Source organism: Penicillium vulpinum (genome assembly GCF_028829585.1).
Source record: "Penicillium vulpinum strain IBT 29486 chromosome Unknown utg000004l_segment0_segment0, whole genome shotgun sequence".
Lineage (NCBI taxonomy): Eukaryota > Fungi > Ascomycota > Eurotiomycetes > Eurotiales > Aspergillaceae > Penicillium > Penicillium vulpinum.
In genome coordinates this window covers 5,736,898-5,763,457 of record NW_026643244.1, presented here as the reverse complement: position 1 = coordinate 5,763,457, position 26,560 = coordinate 5,736,898, and the positions used below count along the sequence as shown (strand labels likewise).

Genomic DNA, 26,560 nt, shown 5'->3' with positions numbered 1-26,560 from the left:
ACTGTATCTACAAAATGGAACGTTCCCAAGGACCATATACCTCCTCAAATTTACAATCATTAAACGATATCATTGCGGTCTACCTACAAAAATCAAAAGGTGAGACTGTATCAAGCTACCTATAGATTAAAATGGTGCAAAGTCTCCTAGAAGCCCCTCCCTTCCCATTTTCCTCTTCTCCCATTCCAAACCTCCCGTTCGTAGACAAACACCAATTCACAACAGTACCTATGGCGTTTTCCTTCCTAGAATTTGCATATTAGCACATAATAAAGACAAATGATCAAATTCCTAATTCTAAGGGCCACCTAACAAGGGTTCTGTCTCCCCAGTACCGTGAGCGGCGTTAACACCACGTCTCCAAATAACAAAGCAAAGAAGCGCTTGCCCAAGCGCGAAAAGGAAATGGTCCACAGGTACCCATGCTACCAGGCAGAACACCTCAGCCAAGCGCGACTGGTAGAAAGATGGCATATTTAACGGGGGCCATTCAAGTCGCAGGAGCCATGATACGCCCAGCAGGGCAAAAACAAGAGCTTGGATTGCGAGATCACGAATACTCATGCAGGCAGAGGACTCCTTCCAGCTCTTGTGGGCCTGAAAGATGAACGAGATAATGATGAGAAGGGTCACGACCGGGTTTATATACATAACGTGGGGCACGCTGAAAAGGGCGAGGCCAAAATCCCTGTCAGAATTATTGCTATGAGGGCCCCCGGTGATCACATCTATGAGTTCTGGGATAACAGAAATGAGAAGGAATACGGTGTATATAGCCACAGCGGTGTATTTGTGGGCGCGGTTGTCTGGAAGGTAGTGGAGTGTTAATGCGAAGCTGTAAGGGCTAGTCAGTAGGTGGTTTCAACCCATCAGATTCGAAAATTTTCATACTAGATAAGGAATAAGACGTAAGACACTGTCATCTGAGTGAAATTAAGCCAGTCGCCTACGCTGATTGGCGTATGAACAAAAACGGAACTGCCCGCGGTGTTGTTCACCATGAAGAAGAACACTATCGTGAACTGTTCCGTGGCAGCGATAAGATTGAAAAGCACATAGTAGGTCGAGATACCGGAGCTATCTTTTTTCAACCAAAGAGATTCGATCAGAGGATAGAAGGATGAGACTGTCAAAATGGAAAGAATGCTGACTGGTTGGTTAGACATGGAATCAATATTGGCTGGGAAAATGCATACATGCTCAGCAAGTTTGGGAACACCATGACGGTGAATAGGCAGCTGTAATGTCCTAACTCACTGATATGATAGTACGAGAGAGAAATTTCTTGGCAGTAATGCGTATACTGACATCTTTGAGGCTCGGAGAGAAGAGGGGTTAGATATTACGCGGGTTCCAGTTCGGGCATAGGTCGCACTGATCTAGTTAGTGCATGTCAGCCAATTTGGAGGTACTATCAGTACAGAAAAAAAAAAACAACTTGACCTTAGAACTGGTAATTATTTGAAATTGATAAAGTATAGGGCTAAAGTATCATCCAATCCGTAAAACATATATGCGACCTCATTTAAATCATTCAAATCAAACACATGGCACAACAACTACACATTAGTATACCGACATTGCTTAATGTGGTGTAAACTCGATCTGACACTCGTGTTCCTATTTCCATGATTAGTAAGTTTTCAAGAGAAATTCACTAGCTGAAACATACCCTCATTCCACTACAACTGTCATCATAGAACACTTCGTAACGGCCTGTGATGCCAGGAGAGACGGAGCCAAAATCACCCATTGGTGTGGTTTTATATTTTCGATAAACGGCTGCGACCAGAGTAGTCATTTCTGCCATTGCCAAACTGTTTCTTGTTAGCCATCTCTCATGATCAAAGCTGGAAGTTTTCCATATAGGGAACAGGGAACATACTGCATGCCGATACACATTCTTCCTCCACTGGAAAATGCCCAGAACCATTTCTTCATGTCTACCAAATTCTCAGAAGGATCCAACCAGCGGTCGGGGTTGAATTTCGTGGGATTCTTGAAGACTTCAGGGTTGCGGTGGAGAGAGTATGGGGCCATAGAAACCACTGTCTTGGGTGGGATCGTGTAGCCATCAATTGTGGCTGCCGAGGGAAGTGAGCGTGGCTCTGATCCGGGAAGAGGTGCGTAAAGCCGGAGTGTCTCTTTGATAACTGCATCGAGGTAAGGGAGCTTGTCGTTGCTGTCTACTCTGGGGATGCCATCCGAATTGAGCGATTCTTCGGGGATATTGCAGACTTCCTCAATGACCTTCTCTTGGAACACCTTGTTTTCTGGCCGAGAAAGAGCCCAGATCAAGAACATCAGTGTGTCGCTGGTGGTGTCAATGCCTGCCAGAAGATGGTCTGCACATTCTGCTGCAATATCAAGATCATCGATTCCGTTTGGCTTTTCAGAATGGTGGTGGCTCCACAGTCTAGAAATCAGGGCTGATGTGCCTGCTCTTGCGCTGGCAGAAGCAATAGCATAGTTCTGAGTGGCTTTCAGCGCGTGAAGTCTGATGCCGGTGTAAGTCGTGGGCAGTTGCATCGGGTACAGCCATTTCGCAATACAGCCACTGAAACCGGTCAACGAGTAAAGCCATTCTGTGAAATGAGGGAAATGAACTGCATACCACGACAGCTTGCGGCGTGCAATATCGATGATATCTCCAATGAGCTCGCGGTCTCGACCCAGCCCCTCAAGACATGCAGTCTTGCCGAAAGATCCGTAGAGGAACTCAGTGATTGTGTCCAGGGAGAAATAATGCAAGGTAGAAAAGATCTCGCTTTTTCCTCCATCTCGCTCCAAAAGGTCCATATACAGCTTGACTTTGTTCTCGACGATCTCCGCATTCTGTCCCTTCAGCATCACAGATTTGGCGTACGCAGCCGCGAAGAGCTTCTTTCTTTCTCCGTGCTGCTTCGCGGTCGCGAAGGAGAACATATTTTTGCGGCCGTAAACCTCAAACATGTGGTAGAAGCCGGTTCGCTCAAAGCCACTTCCGGCACCGTAGATTGCACGCAAAGCTGTGATGCTGTTGAAGGTCACCTCACTGGGGCCGATACGAACAACCGGTCCATATTGCTCGTGGAGAGAATTGATCTTTCGTGTGCGAGTTCCTCTGTAGTCCTCATAGGCTAATTTCCACCTGCTCAAAGCGAAAGACTTTGGACCGGGAAGTCTTGCAAGAGGGCTAAACAGGGTGGAAATACAGAGGTGGTAGACAAGAAAGGCTGCTGCGAAAGCAGCGATCAGGATTAAAGCCATTGCGTTTCAATTTGTCGAGCGATCACACGGAAGAACCTGGTTGAATTGGAGCGGTTTTGGCAATACATCATGGTCGTCTTTATAATGTTGTTTTATAGTTAGGGTATGAATATCGTCCGATGCAATAAGTAACTAGGTGAGTCACTATCGCAAAGTCTCCTGCGAAAACGGCAACCAGCAGCGAGACTTGGAGAGCGGGGTCTCATTTTCTTGGGAGTTGGAGATTTTGTGGAGACAATTTTAGAGATATGGATGTTAGCACATTCAATTTGTAGTATTAATATCTCCAATCGAACCATGTAGATTACCAAAACAATCCTGGTCTGTCAAAATTCCTTTCAGAGACATCCCAACTGACCTACCAAATCGCACCCACGAATTCCCCAATAATCACCATAAAAATGTCAAAGTTATTCGTACCATTGCAGTCGAGTCTGACGACACGTCTCTCAATGAGATGGGCGTCAGAAACACCCTTCGAGACCACCGACACACTGGTAATCACAGTTGGCGAATGGTACGTCGATCTGCGAGTCGATAAACAGACCGGCAAAATCGATTGGGCGCTCGCGGGAGAATGTACCGACGAGAGCAAGGACCCACGTATGCTCCCAAACAATTTTTCTGAACATCATTGCTACACCACACAATGACTAACTTGCGACAGGGCGCGTGGTGTTCACTCATGAGATCGACTCCCACCACAATTTCAACATTAGCAACCCATGTCCATTTATCCCACTCCCCAATGGGGATGAATTGGAGACCGGGACCATGGCTCGACCAGATATACCCGGAGCGCCGATGACGGATTACGAAGAGGTGTGGAGATATCTTCCGATTCGCGAAGGGCCGGAAGGGCCAGGGCGCGGCCTTGCGTGGATCATGGAGTCCGATGAAGGTATTCTGGAAGAGGGTCAGCACCAAGTTACCAAGATATTTTTAGCGCAAATTGGGGGCTCGTATTTGATCCTTTATCAGAAGCAAACCCATGTGGTTAGCCGAACACCCCTTGGGCAACGGGCTGTTAAAATCACTGGAGAGGGGGTGAGCGCGCGACGAGAAGAGTGGACGGATGGCCACTGGGAGATAAAATATGCGTTGGGACCAAACATCGATGATTTGCCTTCAATGGCTAATGGGCTGGATGTCAAAATGCGAGGACGTAAGAGCGGGGAGAATGTCGCCATTGGAGGGTGCGACTTCATCGTGCGTGCATATGCATCCGAAGCCACAGAAGCCCCAAGGAAAATCAGGCAATCTCGTCTTTAGGCCGGACAAAAGACCAGACAAAAACTATCCAGTCTTTCCAAGGTTGTTTTCTATCATGATTATTCATCAATGCAGTGTATCCATACTACTTGAAGCGCAATGGTCGCAACTACCATCTGGGTAAATATTGGCATTTCCCCTTGGGCATATTGAAAGGGCAGGAGATAGAAAAAAATGATCATTAAATGTTGTTCATATCTCAAAAAGCTGACCTATCACAGACAAGGTGACTAAAAGAGAATGTACAGATCGGAGGATCTATACACATTCTGCAGGACGCTGTGAGAGCTTCTCCTATACGCACCTAGCATGTGCTGCTGGTATTCAAACGCCCCCGCTATGCTTGATCGCCGTGAGTGCCGTCCAAACGATCAAAATTTGTTAGGTCAGTGCTCGCAAACTTCCAGGCTGGGGTATTTCGCTCGAAGAGAATATCGAGCTCCTCGAACGTTCTGCCCTTGGTTTCTGGTAGACACAAACAGGCCCAGATAATTACTCCAATGCTGAGTCCTCCAAACAAAAATCCAATTTTGCCACCCCAGTCTGCCTCAAGAGGGCTCATTGCATAGGGAAGGGCAGCTGTAAGAACAAGGGAAAAGATATGGGCAAAAGCACATGCCACACCCATTGTCTTTCCACGAATTGTTGTGCTTGGGATCTCAGCAATCAAGGCATAAACAAGAGGGCCGAGACCAAAGTTGTAAATGAAGAAAAAGACAAGCAGCATGGATGACTTGGCGTATAAGGCGGGGGTATTGGAAGATGGTGCGAGATCCAAAAATCCAATCAAAAACATCAAAACTCCAGTTGCGCAAGTAGTTAAAATGTAGGGGAGCCTTCTGCCCCAAATTGACAGTAAAGGCCAGGAAATGATATTTCCGACAATACCAAGTGCAAACATACCAAGAGAAAGATCAAAGGCCTGGTCTGTTGTCACACCTGCTAGCTGGAAAAAATATGTAGCATATGAAGACACAACGTTCACTCCGCAGAAAAATTGACCGCTGTAACAGATTGAGCAGATTGCAGTACGTCGGAAGTTTGTGCCCTTGAAGCAATCAAGGTAGGTGGCTGAGGATGTACACTGCTCCCCCAGTAGAATGGTTTCCTTCATATGAGCTAGGGTATCGTCGAGGTCCTCGGTATATCCAGTGCGCTTCAGGGATTTTTCTGCTTCTTCGTATCGCGCTTTCTTCACTAAAAACCAGGGCGTTTCGGGGGCAAAGAGTGCTCCTAAGATAAAGATCACAGGGAAAGCATATTCCGTGATGAAAGGGATCTTGTACGCCCATTTGTCCGCCCGAGTTTCTGTTCCACGCAAGATACCGATGGCAATGAATGACCCAGCCACCTGAGCGAAGTTGTTGGCTGCCAGTCCGACACCTCGAAGACTGACAGGAAGGATTTCACCGATGTATGCGGGTCCGAGGACAGGGAAGCCGCCGGTGAGGAGGCCAGTAAGGATGTCTCCGGCAAAAATAAGGCCTGCAGAGTTACCCAGAACTTCCATCAAGAGAGTTCCCAAAGACAGGGTGGTGCAGCATAACAGTGTTTTTCTGGGTCCAAAGCGATCGACGCACCATCCTGCCCAAAGCGGCGCTACCAAGAAGCCGATGATTGGTGCATAGGGAAATGCGGATGTCCAAGAAGAAGAGAGGACATAGTTGCCTGATCCAACAGGGTGTTCGTATCCAAAGTCTTTTCGGAATTGTGGAACACCGACCAAAGTGCCGAGGATTGTTGGATCATAACCAATCACGAAACCAGGAAGAATGAAGTATGCCGCCCAGAAGACGGCACTTCTGTGCTTGGTAAGGGCTTGTCGGATGGTCAGATCATGTTCTCGTTGAGTGGCCCTTTGAGAACTCTCGACCAACTCGCGTTGAGCGTCATGTTTCAGGTCTGGAGAGATATCCGTGGCTTGAAATTCAGAGGAAGCCATGTTGGGTGGTTTCTCCGGCTCAAACTAGCAGACAGGGGTCCATGTACTACCTATATACTCATCATTCTTATCCGAAACCCCTGCCACACATAGAGATTAGGATAATGCCGCCTGCCTAATCAAGCCTATTTTTTGGGCTTTCGGTATAGATACGCGTGCCAAGTGGGTACTGACCCCGCGTTGTAGAATTATAGCGCTTTTTGGAGATATAAGCCAAAAACAAGTAGCTCAATAGGTACTCTGCCCCACAATCCTGGAGGATATTGGCAGCCTTAGTTGAGAATGTTTGGACCACTTGTCTATCCCTTGTCTTCAATTGCCTCGAAAAATGTTGATCTCCATATTTTTATGTGTTATTATTGACTTTGGAAGTCGGCGGAGTCGTAAAAGGTATATGGATAGCTCTGGGCGACAAGTCTGCGAGTCTCTTCGTATTGAAATGGTGATGATTGGCTTGCCTTACTTTTAAAGGCGTCTATGTTAATCTACGGATGAGAGAAATATATAGAAACGACGTTATTAAAGTGCTTATCTCTCGCCCTCGATGGCAGATGGCTGACTCGCTTTCTTATTTGGCTCGCCTGCCTATTTGGGTAACTTTGCTTATCCGAGCTCTTATCTCTACATGTGATCTCCTGGGCACTGGACTTCCAATCCAGGTTGATTCAATGCTATTATATTAATTTCAGGCTCGAATTAGGAGCATTTTCAATTACTCTCGTCTAATCTTCCATATCACGACTTCCGCAATCCGTGGAAGCCCCTAATATGGAGCATCTGCCAGAGCGCCACCAACATGAGGATGTACCTGGAACTATCCTCCTCGTTGATGTAGCCCACGATAACAATTTATCTGGCCAACGGAAAGGAATAGTTCTACAACCACAACCCAGCACAGATCCAAATGACCCCCTCAATCGATCGCAACGATGGAAAAATCTCAACATCGGCATGGTATGTTTATACACATTTGCTATTGGAATATGCACGGCTGCACAATTCTCCATCATGACACAAATATCTGAATCCCAAAAAGTCAGTCTTGCGGACCTCAATTTGGGCACTGGGTTGATGCAGCTGATGCAAGGGTGGGCAAATCTTTTATGGCAGCCTATTGCCATGACCTACGGCCGCAGGTTGGTCTACCTTGTAACCATTGTGTTCTCCATTGGGCCAGTTCTATGGGTGCCGCTGGCTCATGGTGCCAGCCAGTGGTACGCACACCGCGTTCTTCTGGGACTATTCTGCTCGTCCGTAGAGTCTCTACCAGAATTGTCCGTCCAGGATATCTTCTTCGCCCATGAACGAGGAAACTATATGGCCCTATATACTTTTGTCCTGTTCGGATCAAACTTCATTGCTCCCTTTCTCGCGGGGTTCATAGCAGATGGCTTGAACTGGAAATGGGTTATGTACCTTGCAACCATCTTTTTGGGCATATGTGCACTGATCCTATTCTTTTTCATGGAGGACTCTATCTACTTCCGAAACACAGTCGAGAGCGGGGTCCAGCAATATGAGATTATCCCGGCGGATGACAATGGAGAGCAAGGAACTACTGCTACAGAGCGACTCGAGACTCGGGCAGCCACAACGCTAGGTGAGACTATTATGTCCACAGATCTGAAACCTCGTCGGCGGAGACTGGCGTTGGTTACAATGTTGCCAGGTCGTCCAACTCATAAGCAAATGGCAATGAAGAGCTGGCAGTCGATAAAAATTCCTTTCTACTTTCCTAATATTCTCTGGGCCGGTCTCTTATACGGATCAAACTTAGCGCTTTATAGCGTGATTAATGCGACAATTTCGAGTATTCTGGGATCCACGCCCTACAACTTCCCTCCGACAATGGTTGGTGTTGCTTATCTATCCCCTTTCGTCTTCGGTGGCGCTGCATCCCTTTGGGCGGGAAAGATTTCAGATTCTCTCGCAATCACACTGGCAAAGCGCAATGGAGGTGTCCGGGAACCAGAGCATAGGCTGTGGGGTCTTCTATTGTCTGCACCTATTGCTGCAGGAGGGCTGCTCATGTGGGGAGTAGGGGCTAGTCAAGAGGCACATTACATGGTTTTGATCATCGGTATCGGTGTCACCACCTTTGGAGTCGTTTGCGCAAGTGCGATATCTTTGGCATACGCCGTCGATTGTTTCAAAGAAATGGCCGGTGAATCCTTTGTTTCCATCAATATCATCCGGAATACAATAGGGTTCAGCTTCAGCTACGCCATTACGCCGTGGATCGAAGCAGTGGGTCTTCGAAACTGTTTTATCTCGGTGTCATTGATTTCGTTCTTTTGTACATATACATTCCTTGGTGTTGTTGTCTGGGGAAAGTCATGGAGGAGGATGTCTGCAGATCGATATTGGCAATTCGTTGCTACGGAGAGAGAGATGGCTCACGCATAGTTGCAGACCTAACTCTCCAGGCTCATACGGAGAATATATAATCTAGATTTACCAGCGAAAAATACGTTGATAAATTGCAGGTTGAATATAGATAGGGAACAGCAAATTTGAAGCATTATCATCACCCAGCATGTAACCTGGGCATGCCTAGGTAAATGCTTCTATATGACTCAGCACTCCCTGCGCACATGCATGGATCTATACAAGGAGCGATATCGTGTGCCACCAACACCATTATTTTGAGTATCACACCCCACAGAGTGTCACAAAATCAATACAATATCTGGAGAGACCTCCACTCCTCGATCCGATATCCGATATCCGATATCTTTCCAGATTGGGAAAATACATATTGCCATATTAGGCAACTGAGGCCCGTGCTCCCGAGTTGTCTCGGGAGTCCCCCTCGAGTGGATCTATGGGTGGATCGTGAACCCATAAATGCCGAGAATCATCAAAGGTTGGATAAATAAATGTATGATTCAGAATACATCTACAGCTACTGGATGTGGATGAAGCAGACCTTCCAAGAAATACTAAGAAGTACTCGAAGTTTGTACACTATGCAGTAGACCTCCGCAAAGCCCACAAAGCCCAAAGCCCAACCCACTCCAACCAACTACATAATGGGCTGGGTTTTGGGCCCGGTCCTTAGGCCCACCGGTAGGCTATGGGCCCGGGGTGAAAGCCCACTGGGCTTTGAATGGGGGCCCATAGGGCCCAAAAAGCACCAAACAATACAAATATTCCGAAAAACGTAACTTTTTTTGATTACTACATGTGTAGACCCCGTTTCTCGCCTTTACCTAGGGGCCATATTTTATTATTGTAATTGACATATAGTAAATTAATAGTAAAATATGTTAATCACGTTTAAAAACGCGAGAAACGCGTGGTTTAGAAATTTGATAAATTATAGTTTCACTAAGAAAGTGGTAGTGCTCCTGTGTAGATCTAAAATATATATCTGATATCAAAGCATATATTGACCTTTTTTCGACCTCCACAGGTTGGATTTTATTTAAAACTAGAGTATACACTTATATAGTAATTTCAATTATATATCTCAAATTTAAAGTCTATACAATCAGTAGAAGGGTCAGAACACAGCGATTACAAGATCCTAGTTGAACCCCCTTTGTTGGGCTATAATGGGGGTCTTATGGGCCCCCACGAATGGGCTGTGCGTTGGGTTGGGCTTCGATGGTCAAGCCCATAGCCCACTGCTGGTTGGGCCTTGGGCCTGAGGTCCGGGCCCATTTATGGGCTTTGCGGAGGTCTACTATGAAGGCAAGACGATCAAAATTCCCATGATGTAGTATATGTACTGTATCAGGCAAAATAACGTATTCACTTCTAAACTGTGCTTGGACACAAGATCATGAAATTGCATCACAAAATATTTTCTAAAGGGGATTATGATAAAACCATCTATGCGCTCTTGGCGAGTGCTTCCCGTCTACCAATGCTCTTGGGATCCAAATAGGGTCTCTCTCCAAGGCCGACAGCACGGTGTCCAGTGCGCGGGCCAAGTCCCTTATAATCCCAAGTAGCTGCGTGGTATACCGATCGGTTATCCCAGATAGCTATCACAACAGTCAGATACAGCGATCACGAAATTTCACGGGGGATCTTACCAAGATCATTCGGGTTTTGCCAGCGATTGCGCACCTGGAGATCGTGGTTCTCAACAATGAGACTCACGAACCAGTCGAGAAGCTGACGGCTCTCCGCCTCGGTGACACCGTTGACCTTCTGCACGTGTGTGCCGACAGCGAAGACACTCTTCCAACCGGTGACAGGGTTGGTACGGATGACAGGGTGCTCGGCTTGGAGGTCCTCGCCGACATTCTCAGGTGCACCACGAGGACCAGGGTGGATGGTGAAATCGTTGCGCTTGGCAATTTCGTTGAAGCCGGGTTGCGCATAGGTTGCGGTCAAGCCCTCCAAGAACTTCTGGTAGGGCTCGGAGATACGATCGTAAACCTCGTAACCTGAGGCCCACAAGGTGTCTAGAAGAGGGTTAGTGTCCTGGACTACTTCATAGGGAGTATACAAGAGATTCTTACCGCCACCGGTTTTAGGAAGCTCTGTGAGACGCAAGAGAGTATAATCGCTAGGAATGGGCTCGAAGGTGATGTCACTGTGCCACTCTTTGCGCGCACTCTGCTTTAGCTGGTCTTTGATCTGGTACAGCTTTTGCCAGCTTGCGGAGCTGATCACACTAATCTCATCATCCTTAACGCTGTGTTCCCGGCCAGAGTTTGCTACTGGGTGGATATGCAAACCAGAGGTGCTTGGCTTGCCTGAGAGTTCACCAAGTCGTTGGACAAGTTCCTTTTGCAGGTCGTCGGTTAGACCATCCTGCTTACGGAAGAATACCACTCCTCGTTGGGAGACTGAGATGTTCTGTTAGCTCTATCTGTTACTCAAATTCTCGTGTGCAACTTACTGGTTAGAGCAAGTTCCCTAAGCAGATCATCGGAATTAGGGGCGCGCAGGAAGTCCTTCAAGTTGGCATTGGGGAATTCCCTTCCAATGACCGGAGTGACGTCGAAGGACTCAAATGCATCGAGGGTTCCATTGGACTTGAGAGGCTCGCGTGCGAGGCCTGTCAGTGTAATCTTGTCCTCGACGATGGGGACCACCGTAGGTGCGGTTTCGGTGACAGCGGATGCCATGGTTCAGGATGTTAGATATAGTAGTGTGTTGGATATAGTCGTGATTGTTGTAGAGCGTTGGTTTTTTGATGCTGGAAGATGAAAGCTAGGACCATGGCATCCATCTTATACTTCGCGTCGCACTGGATTTTGCCGATTATCCGCTTGCGACATCTGTTCATTGTCGTGCCCAGACCTCACCGTTACAACCCCGCAGATCTGGAACGTGGTTGTCGCACAGTTAGAGTGAAATCACGTCTTATACATTGATCATTGTGGTAGATAACAGTCAATTTCTGCTGTCAAAGTTGAAATTCGTCATTTTCCCCAGGAATTGTCTGACATCCCGCCATCTAGAAATGTCACTGTGATGGGATCATATCTGATGGAGGTTGCGCAACATAGCTGATTACAAAACACACTATACCTACATGGGATAGAGCCAAAAGCTATGTGCAATCAGATCAATCCAAAATAATTCCACTGCTCGCTTATTTTATTAACTGCATACGTATTCGTTGGTCGGAGGTACTTTACATTACTCCGTTCATGCATAGGAGCTATTCAAGCACGTCATGTAGGGTCCGGCCAATAGGACCAAACAGGGGAGCATCTTCTTTTAGATCTGACACCTGGCTCCAGTGAATTAGTTATCATAATGCGCTTTATTGGATTATACAGCCTAAGCGAGATCAAAAGTTGTTTATTGCTTTAATATCGAGATGTACGGAGTAACCTCAATGCTCCGACGGACTAAGCTGGACCTTCCCCTTTATTTCACATATAAATCTGTCAAATGCCTGATTCTCTGAAACATAATCAATGGGCAAATCGGAAATCCAGCCGTTTATTTCCTTCGTCCTTGGTGGTTGCCAAATAGTTTAATTTTTCGTTTTCGGTCATGGCGTTCCATTTCTTGTCGCGGCTTTGATTGCGCCAAACATAGTATACCTTGGTCAATAGATAGATGAAGATATTCGAGACAGCAAGTCCCACCAAAGCACCATTGCCTCTGCGGTAGCGGGGGGCGTCATCTGAACCTAATTAGAATATCGGACAAATGTATAAAGAAATGGAAGTCTAGACGAACCAGCGCGATAGATATTGGAAGCAATGACTGCCGATGCTTGGACACACATGTTGTACATGGCAGCCGAGACTGTACGGGATCGGACAGTGTTCGAGTTGCGGGAGTTCCAGTTAACTTGAATGGCATGCGCTGTGATTTTGTGAGCAATGATACCAAAGTATGCAGCAGATATGGAGGGATGAGATTACCGTTTGGATATGCCAGTAGCAGTGTCATCACAACCCACACACTCCACTTGTTCGCGGTTTCGATGTCGACCACATATAAATAGACCAAGAAGGGAAGTATCCATATTTGCCCAATCATAGATACCAATGTTAATTGGCGACTAACCTCGGAGATGTATGTGAGGAGTAGAAGGAAGAAAATACACAGCACTTCGCTGGGAATAACCAAGAGGTTGGTCACAAAAGTATCGAATCCGAGACCCCTCAGAGTAAGAGTTAGATATTGCTTGGGGGTGGTTACTGGTGTCTGGAAGGTGAGTCCGAGGATGTATATGGGCCAGAGATCATAGTCCTTGAGACTCTTCCAAAGTAGTTTGGGCGTAATAGGTTCTCGATTGTGCATGGATCCTTTGCTTGGGTCATCCCGAATCACTCGATTAACAATGATGGTTTCCTCGCTATGAATACTATCAGTAACAATGCGAGCATTTGCACATGAGAAAAGAAATGACTTACCGCGCAGTAAACCAGCCCGATTTACCCCGAGACCAATTAGCGGTTTGACATGGTCCTGGTGGCATCAAAATGTATGCAGATAGACCAATTAGAAGTGTCAGAAGGCCCTACCCTGGACGTTAGTGATTTACCCTCTCGAATCATATGAGATGCCTACTCACTTCGAGCAAGAATAGCCAGCGCCATCCCGATTGTCCTTGCACACCACGAAGATGCAAAAATCCGAAAGCCAAGAATCCAGCAAGAATATCCGCAATATTCATTGCCGTCCAAAAGAACCCGAGTCGCAAAGAGAGCTCATGGTGTTTATAGAAGTAGGAAAGATACAATATCACCTTCGAGTCTGTTAGCAGTGACCTATAACAAGAATGTGAGCAACTTACATCTGGGATAAATCCACCTTGCAAAATACCAAGCAGGGCACGGCATAAGAGGAATGTTGTTTTTCCATTTAGCCCATACTGTGCCATGGCAACTGCAGACCAAAGAACCATTTGGGTAGGAATCCACCGATCAGGCCCGACCCATTTACTGAGGAGCTGGGAGGGAAGCTCGGCACAGAGAAATGAGAGCTTAAACACCGTGTTACCAAGATTGTAGTCTGAAGATAGAAAGTCTCCCATTAGCCCCGGGATATTATGAGATGGAAGAGAAAACTCCGATTCTGTATTTACCATTCGTAGTCATATTCAACTCGGGAAGCATATTGTCGGTTAAAGCTTGTGCTAGATTGGACCGATCTAACTCCAAAGCAATGAACATGAGGCAAGTGAATACCATGATGCGAAGGTCAATCTTGCGAACCAACTTGTATTCTTCGCTCCATGTCCACCGGGCAGATGGGTCGAATCGGTGAAGATTCTCCCAGTCGGCCCGGGGCTGGTATTCCTTCGCAGTATCAGGGTTGTCATAGACGGACGGCTGGGTCGCAACTGCTTCAGGGTTATAGCCTTTTCCTCTCTGAAACCAAAACCGACGTTCCTCCCCGGGTCCACCCAAGGGCGCGATCTCAAGACTAGTAGATGAGTCTGTGTCTGTGCTTTTGAGAACTGAGATGGACTCATTTGGGGTTTTCTTTGCGGTGTATACAGTGGCCATCTTGAGGAACTAAAGTTACTCTGACCGAGTTGTGAGAATTATTGAACTCCTCTTTCTGCCCATGATAAATTTGGGTTCTCTGGGGTCTTTTTATACATCCTGGAGTGACGATCTCATCGGGATAGTTTGCCTTTGACATGGTTTTTCTGATCACAGTCCACTTGGCACTTGGTCGCATCATAAGGCCAAGTATCGAACAATTATTCTGTTGGTTGTGATGTGAGGGGTTCAGGGTCAACACGGGTGAAAAGCTAGGGGTAATGGCATCTTGGTGGCTCAAGATCGCATCATTCCGTCGAAAAACCACATCTTATCCAACTCAAAAGTAAAGTACGACTAAACACATATTATCCAACGAGGGACTGTTGACGAAATAAATACATTTGCCGAGAAAAGCGCAAATTCTCAAATGTCTATCAGTGAGATCATTTACCATGATTGGTCCTGTTTCCCTTTCAAAATGTTCGTTAGTGAGCAGCGTGACGCCAATTCCCTGGGTACAAGAGAGAAATACGATGCAGTTAAGCCCTGAAACATTTGTTCATCAATGAATGCTTCCAGCCAAATATTGTCAGTACTTTTGCGATCTTACCAACATCGCCGTTGATATCGAATCCCGTAAGACAAGCCGTAGAAATAGTTCAAATGCCGATTCACAACACAATAATTGTGCATATAATAATAGAGTGAGGAGCCAGACATTTAGTCATTATTGACTAAGTCTAGTTCCAACGAGGAACGGAGTTTTAATCCAGACCTATCAGTATGGCACTTGAACAGTCTAAACCCAGTTCAAATGAGCATTAGAATTGTAATGCGAGCACCTGTAAATTCTTTTCCTTCCTAGTAGTTTTGCTGCTTTCGGCATGGTTGCCCCGTACGCCGTCCGGTGAACACCGCCCTGGACCACCTCTGGTATATAAAAACCCTCGCTCCCAGTTCTACCATCGTTACATCACCTTTCCTTCTCTTACCAAAATTCACCCTCCTATTTTCTGCACTCACTCGCACCCCGCCGTGGTTTCATCGGTCGCTCACTGCCACCCCCTTTTCTCCCTTCCTCGGAGTTTTGCGCCTGCGCCCTCCATCCAGACGTCTCCACTTCCCAGTTTCTTTCGTGCGGTTGCATTGAGCGGCGGTTGAGCTGAATCTGTCTTCATCTAGCCTACCGCCTGTAGCACATTCGAAGACACTAATCTTCGACGTCCAGCATTCCATGCTTTTTTGCCTTACGCTGTATGGGTCAGGCCCCCAGGTTCTTCGTCATATGGGATGATGCTTCCATCCTTTGGCGGCTAGTTTCAACGACACAAGGAGCTGATTAGGTACAGAGGACAGGGCTTCGCAGCGAGCTCAGAATTAGGCAAAGGCCGCTTGAAATTCAAGAATTTTGATATCGGAATAACAAGTAGGCGCAACTCCTTCCGCGTGTCGAATGATAATGTACTCTCAACTATCCGTCCTGGTGATCGCCGCCCGGTACCCTGCTTTTTGACCTTTTGATTATGTCACGATGTGCAAAATTTGGAAGGACTCAATTATGCCTCCGACTCCAAGTGTAAATCGTAAATGCACTAAGCATTATCGCCAACGTCGTTATATAGCAGAAGCTGTGCTGATGGTATGACGTCGTGACCCGCTGGACCATTGGTAGGTAGCAAGTTCCTAGACGGCCACAATATCTCATCTGGCCCGTTCTCGATTCCAGCGTTTTCCAGCTCTTGACACAGATCGAAAGCAGTACTGAATGCCCTCTTAGTCCAACATTTGTCAATTATCGAACCAAGCCAGACACCCTGTGTACTAGGAAGATCCTCCCTTCGAGGCCATCTACCTCAACTTAGTTCTGGAGAGATGTCTTTAAAAATATCAAACTCGCATTTCTCCCCAACAACAACCTCGTACATCACAGACCCCAGCTGCCCAATATCTGTCCGTATAGAATAACCTCCAAAGTCAGCCTTTTCGATACACGTATCGAGAGGCAGTTTGATGGACTCCGTAAAGTCACAGAGTTTGATTGATAAACTAGAGTCGAGAAGGAAGTTGCGGCTGGCAATATCTGCCACAATAATTCGTCGTTCGTGGATATATGCAAGCGTGCGAGCCATTGCCCGGAACCAAGAAAGCTGGAGATATTTCGGCGGCCTTTTCTGTCTCAAGTAGGAACGTAGGTCGCCGTTTTCCATCACGCGAAGTGTGGTGGCTGTCTCAGAGAAACATAGGAAAGGAACGACGCCATCACACTTTCCCAGGCGCTTGTATATGGATTGTTCGTGTTGAAGGGATTCGATATTCGCTTCAACTTCCTCATCGCTGCTCGTGCTCCACTTGAGAGGTAGTTTGATGGCAAGTTCCCCGCGACGAACTACCACACCTGTTCTTCCAATGCCGAGAATCTGTTCCTGAGAGAAAGAACCGACGGTATCGACATTGCGGGAAGACGCCATTGGTCCTCCACTGCGAAGAATACTTGGAATCGCGGAGGCAAAAAAATGATTTGTGAGCCGGCTGAACTTCTCAGAGGAATATTACTTCTGAAATGCAATGGGATGGCAGATAAGTTTAAAGGAGGGATGTGATCACCAGAGGGCTGGGGCGGTGTGCCCGTGTCCCGATGACCCGTGGAATATGATCGGATGCACAAGTCCTCTGTGCTCCGAGTGAATTTGTGTTTTGTCTCATATACGCTCGGCAAGTATGACGAGGTCGGGATCCCCCATATTTATATGTTTATGTTATTTTTTCGATTCTTCCACAAAGGGTGTGGTGTTGATGTAACCGCACGGTTTTTGGATTGAAATCAATTCACGCAGTTAGAAGATAGGAGACGCCTAGAAATAATATATATGTTATGTTATTCGTGACATGGAAGCCTAAGGGCAGTTCTCGTTTGTTAGAGACTCCGGACAGGCAGTTGTTCTTTTTTTCAAAGAACGCCGTCACCAGAATCACCTTCACCTTCATCTTTGGTAGCTCAGCATCCGCATACTGAGGGTTGCTTACATGATTGTTATCATTTGATAAAGACCTGTGCCTCGGTTGGCAGATCTCGAAGCATAGCTCCGTGTGGGTCTCGGGCTAGAAAACAGTAGTCTTCATCCACGCTGCCATTGACTGACAGTAAAAAAAATATATATATATAAACCAGTAAAATTCATAGCTTACATATCTCTAGATTCATTTCCCAGTATCATTGTCGCGGTATTCACAGCAATGTTTGGATTAAGGGTCAACGTCTGATATAGCTTATCTTAAGCGGGAAAACGTCGGGTATACCCCTGGACATCTCCTGGATGGATCCTCCCGGGCGCAAACACGGGTGGCTTGTAGTTTATGTTCAAGGTGCTTATTCCCGAGGTCCATATTCCGTCCACGGGCACCTATAAGCCCAACCCGAGTCATTTATCCGTAGATTAGGCTGTTCACACAAGCATTATGAACTCTCCAAGTGCAACGGTCTATGATGCACAACATATGGACAGAAGAGAAAACACTGGAAATTATATCCAGCCCCACTTCACCACTTGATGGCCAACTCACGGCTCCGAATGCCGATCTCCGACCCTCGAGTCCCGGAATAGCATAGGCGAAGCAACGTGGCTGTGAGATATTAAAATAATCCTTGCCAATGGCTAGAATCACATAAGCCATGTAAGCCTGGATTTAGACTTTGATTTGCCGGGGTATTTATGTTGACATCATTGGTTCGACGTCGGTGTTTGTCGGGCTTAGGAGTTCCCCCAAAATGTTGGCGGACAAGTCTCCTTCTACCTCGAATAAGGTATTACTACTTACTGTGACTGTCAAAGGTTTAAGATAGCGGGTTAATATGGCTACTTATGGAGTACTACAAATATGAGAAGTATACTATTCAGATAGGGTAAATGGCCAAATAAATGTATGCGCACTGGCCACTGCTTGAAACCTTTTAGTCGGGGAAGTGGAGAGAGACTTGGGCTAAATTGGCAATCCCCGAACAAAAATTCCAAATATATTTTCAATTCCAAATACTTTTGCCGATTCCCGAGTATTATATATGAACGGGGATGTTCTTTGATAATGAGACTGGCCTGTGGCCTACAAATTAGATTGCTCTTACAGTTAAGGAATGGATAGTCATCTGTGTTGTATTGGCCCCCACGTAGTAAGACCCCAGCTTCTCGGCGATGTAACTTTCCAGGTTAGATCGTGGGTCTCGTTTACTGAGAAACTTTAGGATATGAGGTCGGGTTATTGAGTCTTTTGTAAGCTAAAAAACAAAGCTTACGATAAATGCACCCGGGTTCTGCATAAAATCAACCCAATATAGGTCTGCAGAAAGTATGGGTGAAGGGTAGAAGTACATATACCGAGGTGGATGATAGACAGCACCTGGGCGTGTACCCAAAGCTCGGGCGGAGAGTGGATCCATACAAGGCAGAAGATTCATTGGTCAGCATGGCCTCGCGTATATGCGTATTCGACCAAGTGGATATCGCCCGGGTGTGTTGAGCCTCTTTAGCGAAAAGTCGACGGGAGTCGATCAACTATTCGGGTGCAGATCGACCTCGGAATGTGTGAACCCGCACCTTTTGGTTCTTTTTCTTTTTTTCTTTTTTCAATCATAACATGGGTGTACATGAACCAATCACAGATCTCTCTTGGTGTTGGTTATGCATTGCAAACTCAGTCTGCCTGGGTACTGCAACATGCCACTGGCTCTACACCGCAATGATCCACGTGCATGCCAAAAATAATCACACAGCCTGACATCTTTAACCTGACGATGAACGCTACATCATACTCCATTGGGGAAACGGACTAACGCCCCTTGGTTGATGGGGTTCATTTTTGATCGACATCAAATCTATCATCAGGGCTACCGATCGCCCCACCGTCGAAACGAAACGGTTCTTTCGCTGTATAATAGGTAAGATGGAATGGGAGTGGGTGAGGCCGTATTATTTCCTAAGAAAACACCAGGGAACATGCGATACTTGAACACTTCGAGGCGGCTGCATTGACCCATAAACGCCTAGTGGGGCGTATCAAGACCCAATAGGATGAAATTTTGTAAGATGTGCAACTAGAGCTACGTGGGTGAACGATCCAGGAGGCTGAGGCTCTGATCGACTGATAGGTGATCCCCCCGTCATTGTCGAAAAATCACAAAACGGCGCTACATTTACTTTTGGTCCGATACATCCCTGCCTGGTGGAAAATTATTATGACTAGGCTTTCTTTGGGTCGTTTCAGGCGTTCTTCGATTGACTATTTGGGTGTTAGTTTATTTATTGATTATGTTATTAATTACATATGTATGCACCTGATCGGCGTCCTAGGTTGAGGGTTTAGATACGACCGAGGCCGTCCGACATACCCACCCATAGAGCTGTTGACACTAAAATTCTGACATTTTATTTACATTTAAAACCCTTTCCCCTTTCTATTTCTTCCCCATCTGTGTCTTTGTCTCATCTTTATCACGCTTGACTTTCACAACCAAACGTGCTTTCTAACTTCGTCCCGGATGGCCATATTGAGCATCGTCAGCCACACAGTAAATTTCCATTAGGCGCCTACAATATGTCCGCCTTCAGCAACCCATATACCACCACTATCCCGCCTCCATTTTACCCTAAATGTCCTACTTCCCTACCCTCGACATTAGAAAACCCCAGCAACAACGCAATCCAAACAGAACTGTATCCCAGCCCTGTCAATGTTACCTCATCTCGCCAATCAAACGCCCACCGTGTCAGCAAAGCAATGAAAGGGAAGCGAGTCCACGCCTGCGAGTACCCTGGATGTTCAAAGGTGAGTCACCCTCGGGATTTGCCGATGGATCATCTCGCTAACCGCCATCATTCAGGTTTTTACCAGAGCCGAACATCGCAGACGACATGAACTCAGCCATGAGCCTAAGAAGAAGTATCCTTGCACTTTCAAAGGCTGTCAAAAGGCATTCCATCGCTCGGACTACTTGAGTCAGCACATGGGTCGCCAGTGAGTGACCCCCATACCGTTTGGAACAATTGAATTCATAAACTGATCGGAATAAAAGCACAACTTCAGCACCAAAGGAAAATACGTCATACGCCCACAGCTACTCGGCTCGTCAAGGAAACATGCAACAACAGGTCCAGTCGCAACCAGCCAATTCACCTCCAATTCCCTTCCAAGCCGATACTACCAACGATTATTCCGGGCTATGGGGAGGAAGCATGGATTCCTCAATGTCATGTCCCCAGTATGCCAGAGGCCATAGCCAGTCTTCCGCATCTGTTGATGACTACCCGTCCCCCTACTCCTACACGAACGAGATGTGCAGTTCACCCGTCGCAAGCGACTGCTTTACGAACCCTCCATACCCCACTTCCGGCATGCCAGTAGAGATGGTTACTGCCATTGATCAATACCTCCGGAGCATCCTGAAACCCGAAGCGTTTTCGTCGCACCAGCAGATGGACCCTGCAATTTGGAGCTCGGATATCGATATCGATCCTACATTGACTAAGGTCGAGAGTCCTGTGAGTGGAATCCAGAAAACCGCCCCCAAAAAACAGCAAACGCTAATACTTGATTCAGGACCAATTGCCGCTCTGTGCATGGCCCCCTGCCCACAACTTGCAATACGAGGATTATCCATTGCAGATGCACCACCAGCTGTCGAGCGACTGCTGATGAGTATTCATACCCGCGGTTGATATGCCAAGTTTGGCCTTTCGTTTGCTTTAGCGTGTTTGTTCCTCTTGTTACATTTCTCACTTGCTTCTTGCAAGCTCCCTTCTCGTTAAAGTTCTATTTAAAGGGTTATAAGCTCTTGATACCTGGGCTTCGTTTTTCGGGGAGGCGTTGATACCATTCTTTTACTAATGATACCATGATAATGTGTTGATTAGAGAAATTCGATTTGATTTGATTTGATTTGAGCTGCTTTCCTTGAAGACTCTGCAGAAAAAGTTGCACTGCCTACACTGTTTTCACGAATCCCGGTCCTCGATCTGTCTGTTGGGGTGCTATCCTGCAATTAACTAGTTACGACGCCCATGAAAATCTGATATAAAATCGCATAGCCCTTGTAACACGTACCTAGTCTGTATATAGACGTAATCCGTGCAATGATCTGTTCTACATGTTAGACCTGGGGAAGTAATCCCGTCGAATGATCTGCAAGGACACACGCCTTGCAGGCTTGATCTATCGATTAGATCTAAAACAGCCTTCCTGACGCCACCATACGATCACATGACAGATTTTGACTGCCTGGAATCCTTCACGCGCCAGTTGTGATGGAGTTGTGATAGAGTTGTGATAGATTTGTGATAGAGTTGTGATAGGGTTGTGACATCCCTTGCATGTGGCTTTTAGTGTTGGTTTTGGTGCCTAGAAAAGGCAACTGGGCGGAACGCCTTCTTGTCACATCCAACAGCGCCTACTGACTAGCACACCGCTTTGTTGAGCAAGGTAATACTATCTCTACTTTTCCTCGGTCTTCCGAAAAATGGTTTGTCATGGTCTCAACCTCGTACACGGGTGTTTGAAAATGTCTGCTTCCAGCCGAGCATCGATCAAAGACCATAGATACCTGAAAAAAGGGCATCTCCTTGCATATCTTATCAAAGAATAAATCCAATTTGGTGCAACAACTTGAGGCCGAGAATGCTGACATTCGTGATACCTTGTTTTGATATTAGTATGAGCCGGTCATCCGCATCAAATCGAACCTTGGCCCAGATGCGTGGGTCTAATTTTAAGTTTATTACTTTACTTCCACGTTTTCGATCCACGTCTGAAACATGGACGCCGATCCTCGTGGCTCCTAGGTTGGCCGATCTTTGCCCAGTGAGCTTTGACGTACTGTCCCTTGACCTCATGTATTGCCCTATGCAGGAAACTTATACTTCCGATCCACATGGCACCAAGTTCGTCATTACACTGTGAGTTGAGTCTAGCAACAAGTTAAATGGGCACCTTGATTCGCAAGAAGATTCAATGAATACACAAGCTTTTGTCTCTTGATCAAGCCAAAAGGCCGCGCAACTTAACATATGTCCAAAACATCACAAATTATATACATTGGCAAGCTTCGACTCACAAAATCACAAAATACCTCCCAGCCCAGATTCACTGCTTTACATAATATGCTCCATGATGGGTCCATTATAGACCTTTCTCGCGCGAACATAGTAATAGATCAGACTGAGGACGATAGTTCCCATAGTCCCGACAACACTGTAGTTCATAGTTTCAACGGTGACCACCCAAGAGGTTGGCCAGAAGGTAAAGAAGACAGCGATAGTCATGTAAATCAAAGCCCAGGCGTTGACAAGAATACCCCAGATGCCGGGCAGATGGAAGGGACCCCAGACGAGCTTTGCACCGGCAGTGTTGATGACCTCAGAATTGCTGTTGCGAGCAGAGCTGATACCACCCGTGCAACGGCGCCAGAGGAGAAGACTGCCAACCACCATGTATGACAAGTATAGACCGGAGATTGACATGGAGCAGAGATCGTTGAAGGCGACGGGCGAGCCAATGTTGATGAGCGCGAGGAGGCAGGCAACCACAGAGGTCAACAAAACGGAATAAATGGGGACCGCAGAGTCCTCGGTGACCTAAGGAAAAATTCATAATTAGCTCGATGATCCTGATAAGTGCTCAGAGCTGGTAGGAAATAGGGGCTTACCTTGCTCCACAGTCGCCATCCGGGAATGCCGCGGTCTCGAGCGAAGGACCAGAATTGACGCGAAGTAGAGGCCAACATGCCGACGGAGGTGGTGGCGCCCATGGTAGTGACGATCGAAGCCATGACGGCGGTTCCGGCTACGGATCCTGTCGCCTGCAGGAAAATCGCCATGAAGGGGAATCCGGTGGGTGAATCTAGGGCCGATCCAAGGTCGCCGCTGCAGAACAGCATGGCAAGCAACATGCCGAAACCCAAGGATCCATTGATCAAGACACTCAGCATGATGGAGGTGGGCACCGCAACGGCAGCGTTTGTAATTTCTTCGGACATCTGGAGATTCAGAATTCAGATTAGTTTCAGTCCTCAATGTTTGAATGATGGGAAGGAGATAGAGAGACGTACATGAACCGCGGCATCACCACCGGCAAACGCAAAGATACAGCCGGCGGTTCCGACAAAGAACGACAGTCCTTGGGATGGGAACTCGCCCAGGTTGAGGAACTGGGTGAAGACTTCCTTGGCGGTTCCATGATCGGCCATGTAAGTCAAGGGGATGAGAATCGCGAAGAAGCCGAGGATGTGGAGGATCAAGATCATGCCCTCGAATCGAGGCAGAACTTTACCACCAACACTGTTGATGGCGACGGAAAACAGCACAGCTGCCCAGTAAAGAAGAGTTCCATGCCAGTTCTTGGGCTCATATGAACTGTTTGTGAGCACAATCAAACCTTGGATCAAGGTACCGACCAAATAACACGAGGTTGCGAAAGTGGCTTGCCATCCAATAACAGTAAGCCAACCTGTGAAATATGTTAGCGTTAGTTTTGCACAACTATGTTGTACAGCGGGCTTCTCCACACCTGTCAGATAACTCATAAGTTTCATGCATGATCGCGGGGCTAACATGGATGTCCAATGGTACTGTCCTCCGGATGTTGGCGCCCTATTGACCAATCAGTCTCAGTAGATATAGCAGAGAGAGACAGATAATTCCGTACATTGATGCCAACTCCGACAGAATCACAAAGCTGGCTGCGACACCAGCCCAAACGAAAAGGAATCCATAAACAGCTCCGGCTGGACCTCCACTGTGTAACTGTCAGCACTGCATGCACTGCGGGGTTGATACCTCGCCCACGTCTCTTACTTTTGGTATGCTTGCAAGAACAGCCTATTCACAGTCGTCAGCTAACGTTTCCTCAGACTTAATATTCATCATCAAGATCACTTACACGACAATTCCCTCCCAGGTAATCAGAATTGTACAACTGAAACCCAGCATAGACATCAGACCAAAGTTGCGCTGTTCCTGTTAGCCCTCATCCGATGCATATTCTCAAAGGAAATCTACCTTCAATACGGGGCGTTTGCCCATGCGCGCGAGATTGGCATCATCAAGCTCCTTTCTTGATAGCTCGGTCATCTCCTTTCCCCCCGAAGACATCTGCTTCGAATATTGAGAGAACATGATGGATGTGTAACTGCTGACAAGGGAAAAAAAAGCAAAATCAACAGATTCAACAGATCGAAGGAGAAGAATCTCTGCCTTTAGCCATAGAAGTCCAGGGGGCAAAAAAGTATGAAACTAGTGCAATCAAATTGGAACATACTTGCATGTGGTTGGGAGCGCACTGTTATGCGCTAATGCAAGAGCAGGGGTTGCACGAGGGAAAAATCGGCTAATGAACTTTGCCATTGTCAGAACAATTGTGGCGTGTGTTGAATATTACGAGGTTTTTCTTTATCTCTAAGCGATGTAACCGACATTACCAAAATATCCAACTAGAACAAGATGGGTTTCCGTCGGGAGCGCTAGTCACTCTCCCGGAAGCCGAACGGAAAAAGCCCCAGCTGAGTGGAAATTAATTAAATGTTTCTTGTATGGTCGTGCGTTGCTAGATATTGTGTGTGAACTTAGTGTAGACTTTTAGCTTGTTAGCGTACTTTTAGTACTTTTGGATATTCAGGTCATACCATGTCAAGCATTATCATTCGTGGATGTCTATAGGAAAAGCATAATTTCTGGAAATAATATGGAAGATGCACCGAGGTGGAGAAACAGGATGCTCTGACCCGGTTTTCAACCCTCGTTCGATACAATTTAATCAACTTTGCAATCCTCCAGTCACGGTCCAGGTCCGCGTCTCCATAATTATGTTAGATTGGCTGGATTGGCTTTCAGCATCGTCGTCCGGAACAGATGTAACTATCGTCCGATGTGTCCCTTGCGGCATTGAGACTAGTTCGTGCGTATCGCTTCGAGTATCCTGAGTGCGCCGAGAGTTCTTGAATGAGCTCATGCCATATGTCTTGTGTTTGCTGCCGTGGCCATTGGAACTTGTCAGACCCAACCCCATTCCAGATGATCGGAGATTATCCAGGAAGGGCTTGAACTGCGGGGAACAGGCTGTGACAATGCTCAAGGTTTGAGTGACTTGAGTAGAAATTGGGACGGCCCAGGCATCAAAGGTGGAATCGGTCGAGGAACGACTTTGACTGGCGTAAGCAAGTTGGCAAATAATCGCAATAATTACACTGGGAATACCATCTTTGTTAGTGGACTTCCTCAATATGGAACCTGGATTCTTTTGTCCGACACGTACATAACTCGGATCAAGAACACACTGGCCAAACTAGCCTTTCTGCTAAGATCGGTCTGTATACGAACGATAACTAGCAGGGCTTGGCCCATTATCCCGGCTTCTGATAAGATATTGGTGACACCAAGATAGTTCCACCACGCAGCCTGATACACAGTCAGCGATTTTGCGTTGTTAGATAAGGGCGAGCCACTCACTCGGTCGAAGCAACTCCCATATAGATAATTCCATGTCTGTGGTACATCGCATTGGAATGCGGCCGAGAAAATACTGGCGATAGTCCACAGCCCGATAAATATTCCCAGCACGAGCGCAAAGCGGCGATCCAAGGATGCGGGGGTCAAGTTGCGAATGAAGACCAAAAGCGATAGCTTGGAGAAGCAAATACTGGCGATAAATAAAATGACCGCGGCGAATTCAGCCTGGATTTATTTAGAAATGATTCAAGAAAAGGCACATCTCATCCGTACCTTCATCATGCTTTCAAGTTGGAGATCGGATAGCATGTCGCGGTGCTGTCCAAGTCCATTATTTGTCGCCATCGAGACAGCAATGGACTGCGCGATGCAGAACACCAACGAAGTAGTAGCAAGGCCATCATCAAATGTCCACTTGCGAAAAATAAAGTATTTTGTCCCCAACCGTGTCAAGACACTCAGAATAGCTGTCACCAGCATAAACCAGGTCAAGACATTGATTGCAGGAGTCCAGGTGTTTTTCAACTCCGGGCGCATGGCGGTGGTGATAAATCAAAATAGATGCACAAAAGGACGCTCGAAGCCATGACTGAGCAGTTATTGCTGGTGTAAAACACTCAGTTTAACTTTCATCGGGGGCTTGCAGTGGCCTGGTCATTGAGAGGCGACAGTATTTCCGTATGAGCCGCCAA

The 26,560-nt window shown here is 46.8% G+C and overlaps 11 protein-coding genes across 11 annotated transcripts; 3 read left to right on the top strand and 8 right to left on the bottom strand.

Annotated features, from left to right (window-relative positions):
* Window positions 1-297: 297 nt before the first annotated feature.
* N7479_010651 (uncharacterized protein) lies at window positions 298-1,222 on the bottom strand (the record flags this gene model as incomplete). Its single annotated transcript, XM_057258342.1, has 3 exons — window positions 298-835; window positions 892-1,146; window positions 1,197-1,222. The coding sequence occupies 3 exons, from the start codon at window positions 1,220-1,222 to the stop codon at window positions 298-300; spliced, it is 819 nt and encodes a 272-aa protein (XP_057105800.1).
* Window positions 1,223-1,584: 362 nt separating this feature from the next.
* N7479_010650 (cytochrome P450) lies at window positions 1,585-3,249 on the bottom strand (the record flags this gene model as incomplete). Its single annotated transcript, XM_057258341.1, has 3 exons — window positions 1,585-1,620; window positions 1,673-1,817; window positions 1,886-3,249. The coding sequence occupies 3 exons, from the start codon at window positions 3,247-3,249 to the stop codon at window positions 1,585-1,587; spliced, it is 1,545 nt and encodes a 514-aa protein (XP_057105799.1).
* Window positions 3,250-3,650: 401 nt separating this feature from the next.
* N7479_010649 (uncharacterized protein) lies at window positions 3,651-4,521 on the top strand (the record flags this gene model as incomplete). Its single annotated transcript, XM_057258340.1, has 2 exons — window positions 3,651-3,852; window positions 3,917-4,521. 2 exons carry the CDS (start codon window positions 3,651-3,653, stop codon window positions 4,519-4,521), a joined length of 807 nt encoding a protein of 268 aa, XP_057105798.1.
* A 337-nt stretch (window positions 4,522-4,858) lies between these two features.
* On the bottom strand, window positions 4,859-6,463 carry N7479_010648 (Major facilitator superfamily domain general substrate transporter; the record flags this gene model as incomplete). Its single annotated transcript, XM_057258339.1, has 1 exon — window positions 4,859-6,463. The coding sequence occupies one exon, from the start codon at window positions 6,461-6,463 to the stop codon at window positions 4,859-4,861; it is 1,605 nt and encodes a 534-aa protein (XP_057105797.1).
* A 768-nt stretch (window positions 6,464-7,231) lies between these two features.
* Window positions 7,232-8,869, top strand: N7479_010647 (Major facilitator superfamily domain general substrate transporter; the record flags this gene model as incomplete). Its single annotated transcript, XM_057258338.1, has 1 exon — window positions 7,232-8,869. One exon carries the CDS (start codon window positions 7,232-7,234, stop codon window positions 8,867-8,869), a length of 1,638 nt encoding a protein of 545 aa, XP_057105796.1.
* A 1,431-nt stretch (window positions 8,870-10,300) lies between these two features.
* N7479_010646 (TauD/TfdA dioxygenase family protein) lies at window positions 10,301-11,550 on the bottom strand (the record flags this gene model as incomplete). Its single annotated transcript, XM_057258337.1, has 4 exons — window positions 10,301-10,455; window positions 10,507-10,881; window positions 10,939-11,268; window positions 11,322-11,550. 4 exons carry the CDS (start codon window positions 11,548-11,550, stop codon window positions 10,301-10,303), a joined length of 1,089 nt encoding a protein of 362 aa, XP_057105795.1.
* A 798-nt stretch (window positions 11,551-12,348) lies between these two features.
* On the bottom strand, window positions 12,349-14,400 carry N7479_010645 (putative MFS transporter; the record flags this gene model as incomplete). Its single annotated transcript, XM_057258336.1, has 7 exons — window positions 12,349-12,563; window positions 12,620-12,748; window positions 12,808-13,244; window positions 13,303-13,409; window positions 13,464-13,637; window positions 13,686-13,903; window positions 13,977-14,400. 7 exons carry the CDS (start codon window positions 14,398-14,400, stop codon window positions 12,349-12,351), a joined length of 1,704 nt encoding a protein of 567 aa, XP_057105794.1.
* Window positions 14,401-16,235: 1,835 nt separating this feature from the next.
* Window positions 16,236-16,850, bottom strand: N7479_010644 (uncharacterized protein; the record flags this gene model as incomplete). Its single annotated transcript, XM_057258335.1, has 1 exon — window positions 16,236-16,850. One exon carries the CDS (start codon window positions 16,848-16,850, stop codon window positions 16,236-16,238), a length of 615 nt encoding a protein of 204 aa, XP_057105793.1.
* Window positions 16,851-19,968: 3,118 nt separating this feature from the next.
* N7479_010643 (uncharacterized protein) lies at window positions 19,969-21,066 on the top strand (the record flags this gene model as incomplete). Its single annotated transcript, XM_057258334.1, has 4 exons — window positions 19,969-20,199; window positions 20,255-20,388; window positions 20,447-20,912; window positions 20,971-21,066. 4 exons carry the CDS (start codon window positions 19,969-19,971, stop codon window positions 21,064-21,066), a joined length of 927 nt encoding a protein of 308 aa, XP_057105792.1.
* A 1,451-nt stretch (window positions 21,067-22,517) lies between these two features.
* On the bottom strand, window positions 22,518-24,539 carry N7479_010642 (putative GABA permease; the record flags this gene model as incomplete). Its single annotated transcript, XM_057258333.1, has 8 exons — window positions 22,518-23,000; window positions 23,072-23,401; window positions 23,474-23,871; window positions 23,932-24,014; window positions 24,070-24,159; window positions 24,219-24,242; window positions 24,304-24,374; window positions 24,423-24,539. 8 exons carry the CDS (start codon window positions 24,537-24,539, stop codon window positions 22,518-22,520), a joined length of 1,596 nt encoding a protein of 531 aa, XP_057105791.1.
* Window positions 24,540-25,176: 637 nt separating this feature from the next.
* On the bottom strand, window positions 25,177-26,405 carry N7479_010641 (uncharacterized protein; the record flags this gene model as incomplete). The annotated part of the gene is made up of 4 exons (XM_057258332.1): window positions 25,177-25,606; window positions 25,675-25,817; window positions 25,869-26,093; window positions 26,142-26,405. 4 exons carry the CDS (start codon window positions 26,403-26,405, stop codon window positions 25,177-25,179), a joined length of 1,062 nt encoding a protein of 353 aa, XP_057105790.1.
* Between the last annotated feature and the right edge of the window lie 155 nt (window positions 26,406-26,560).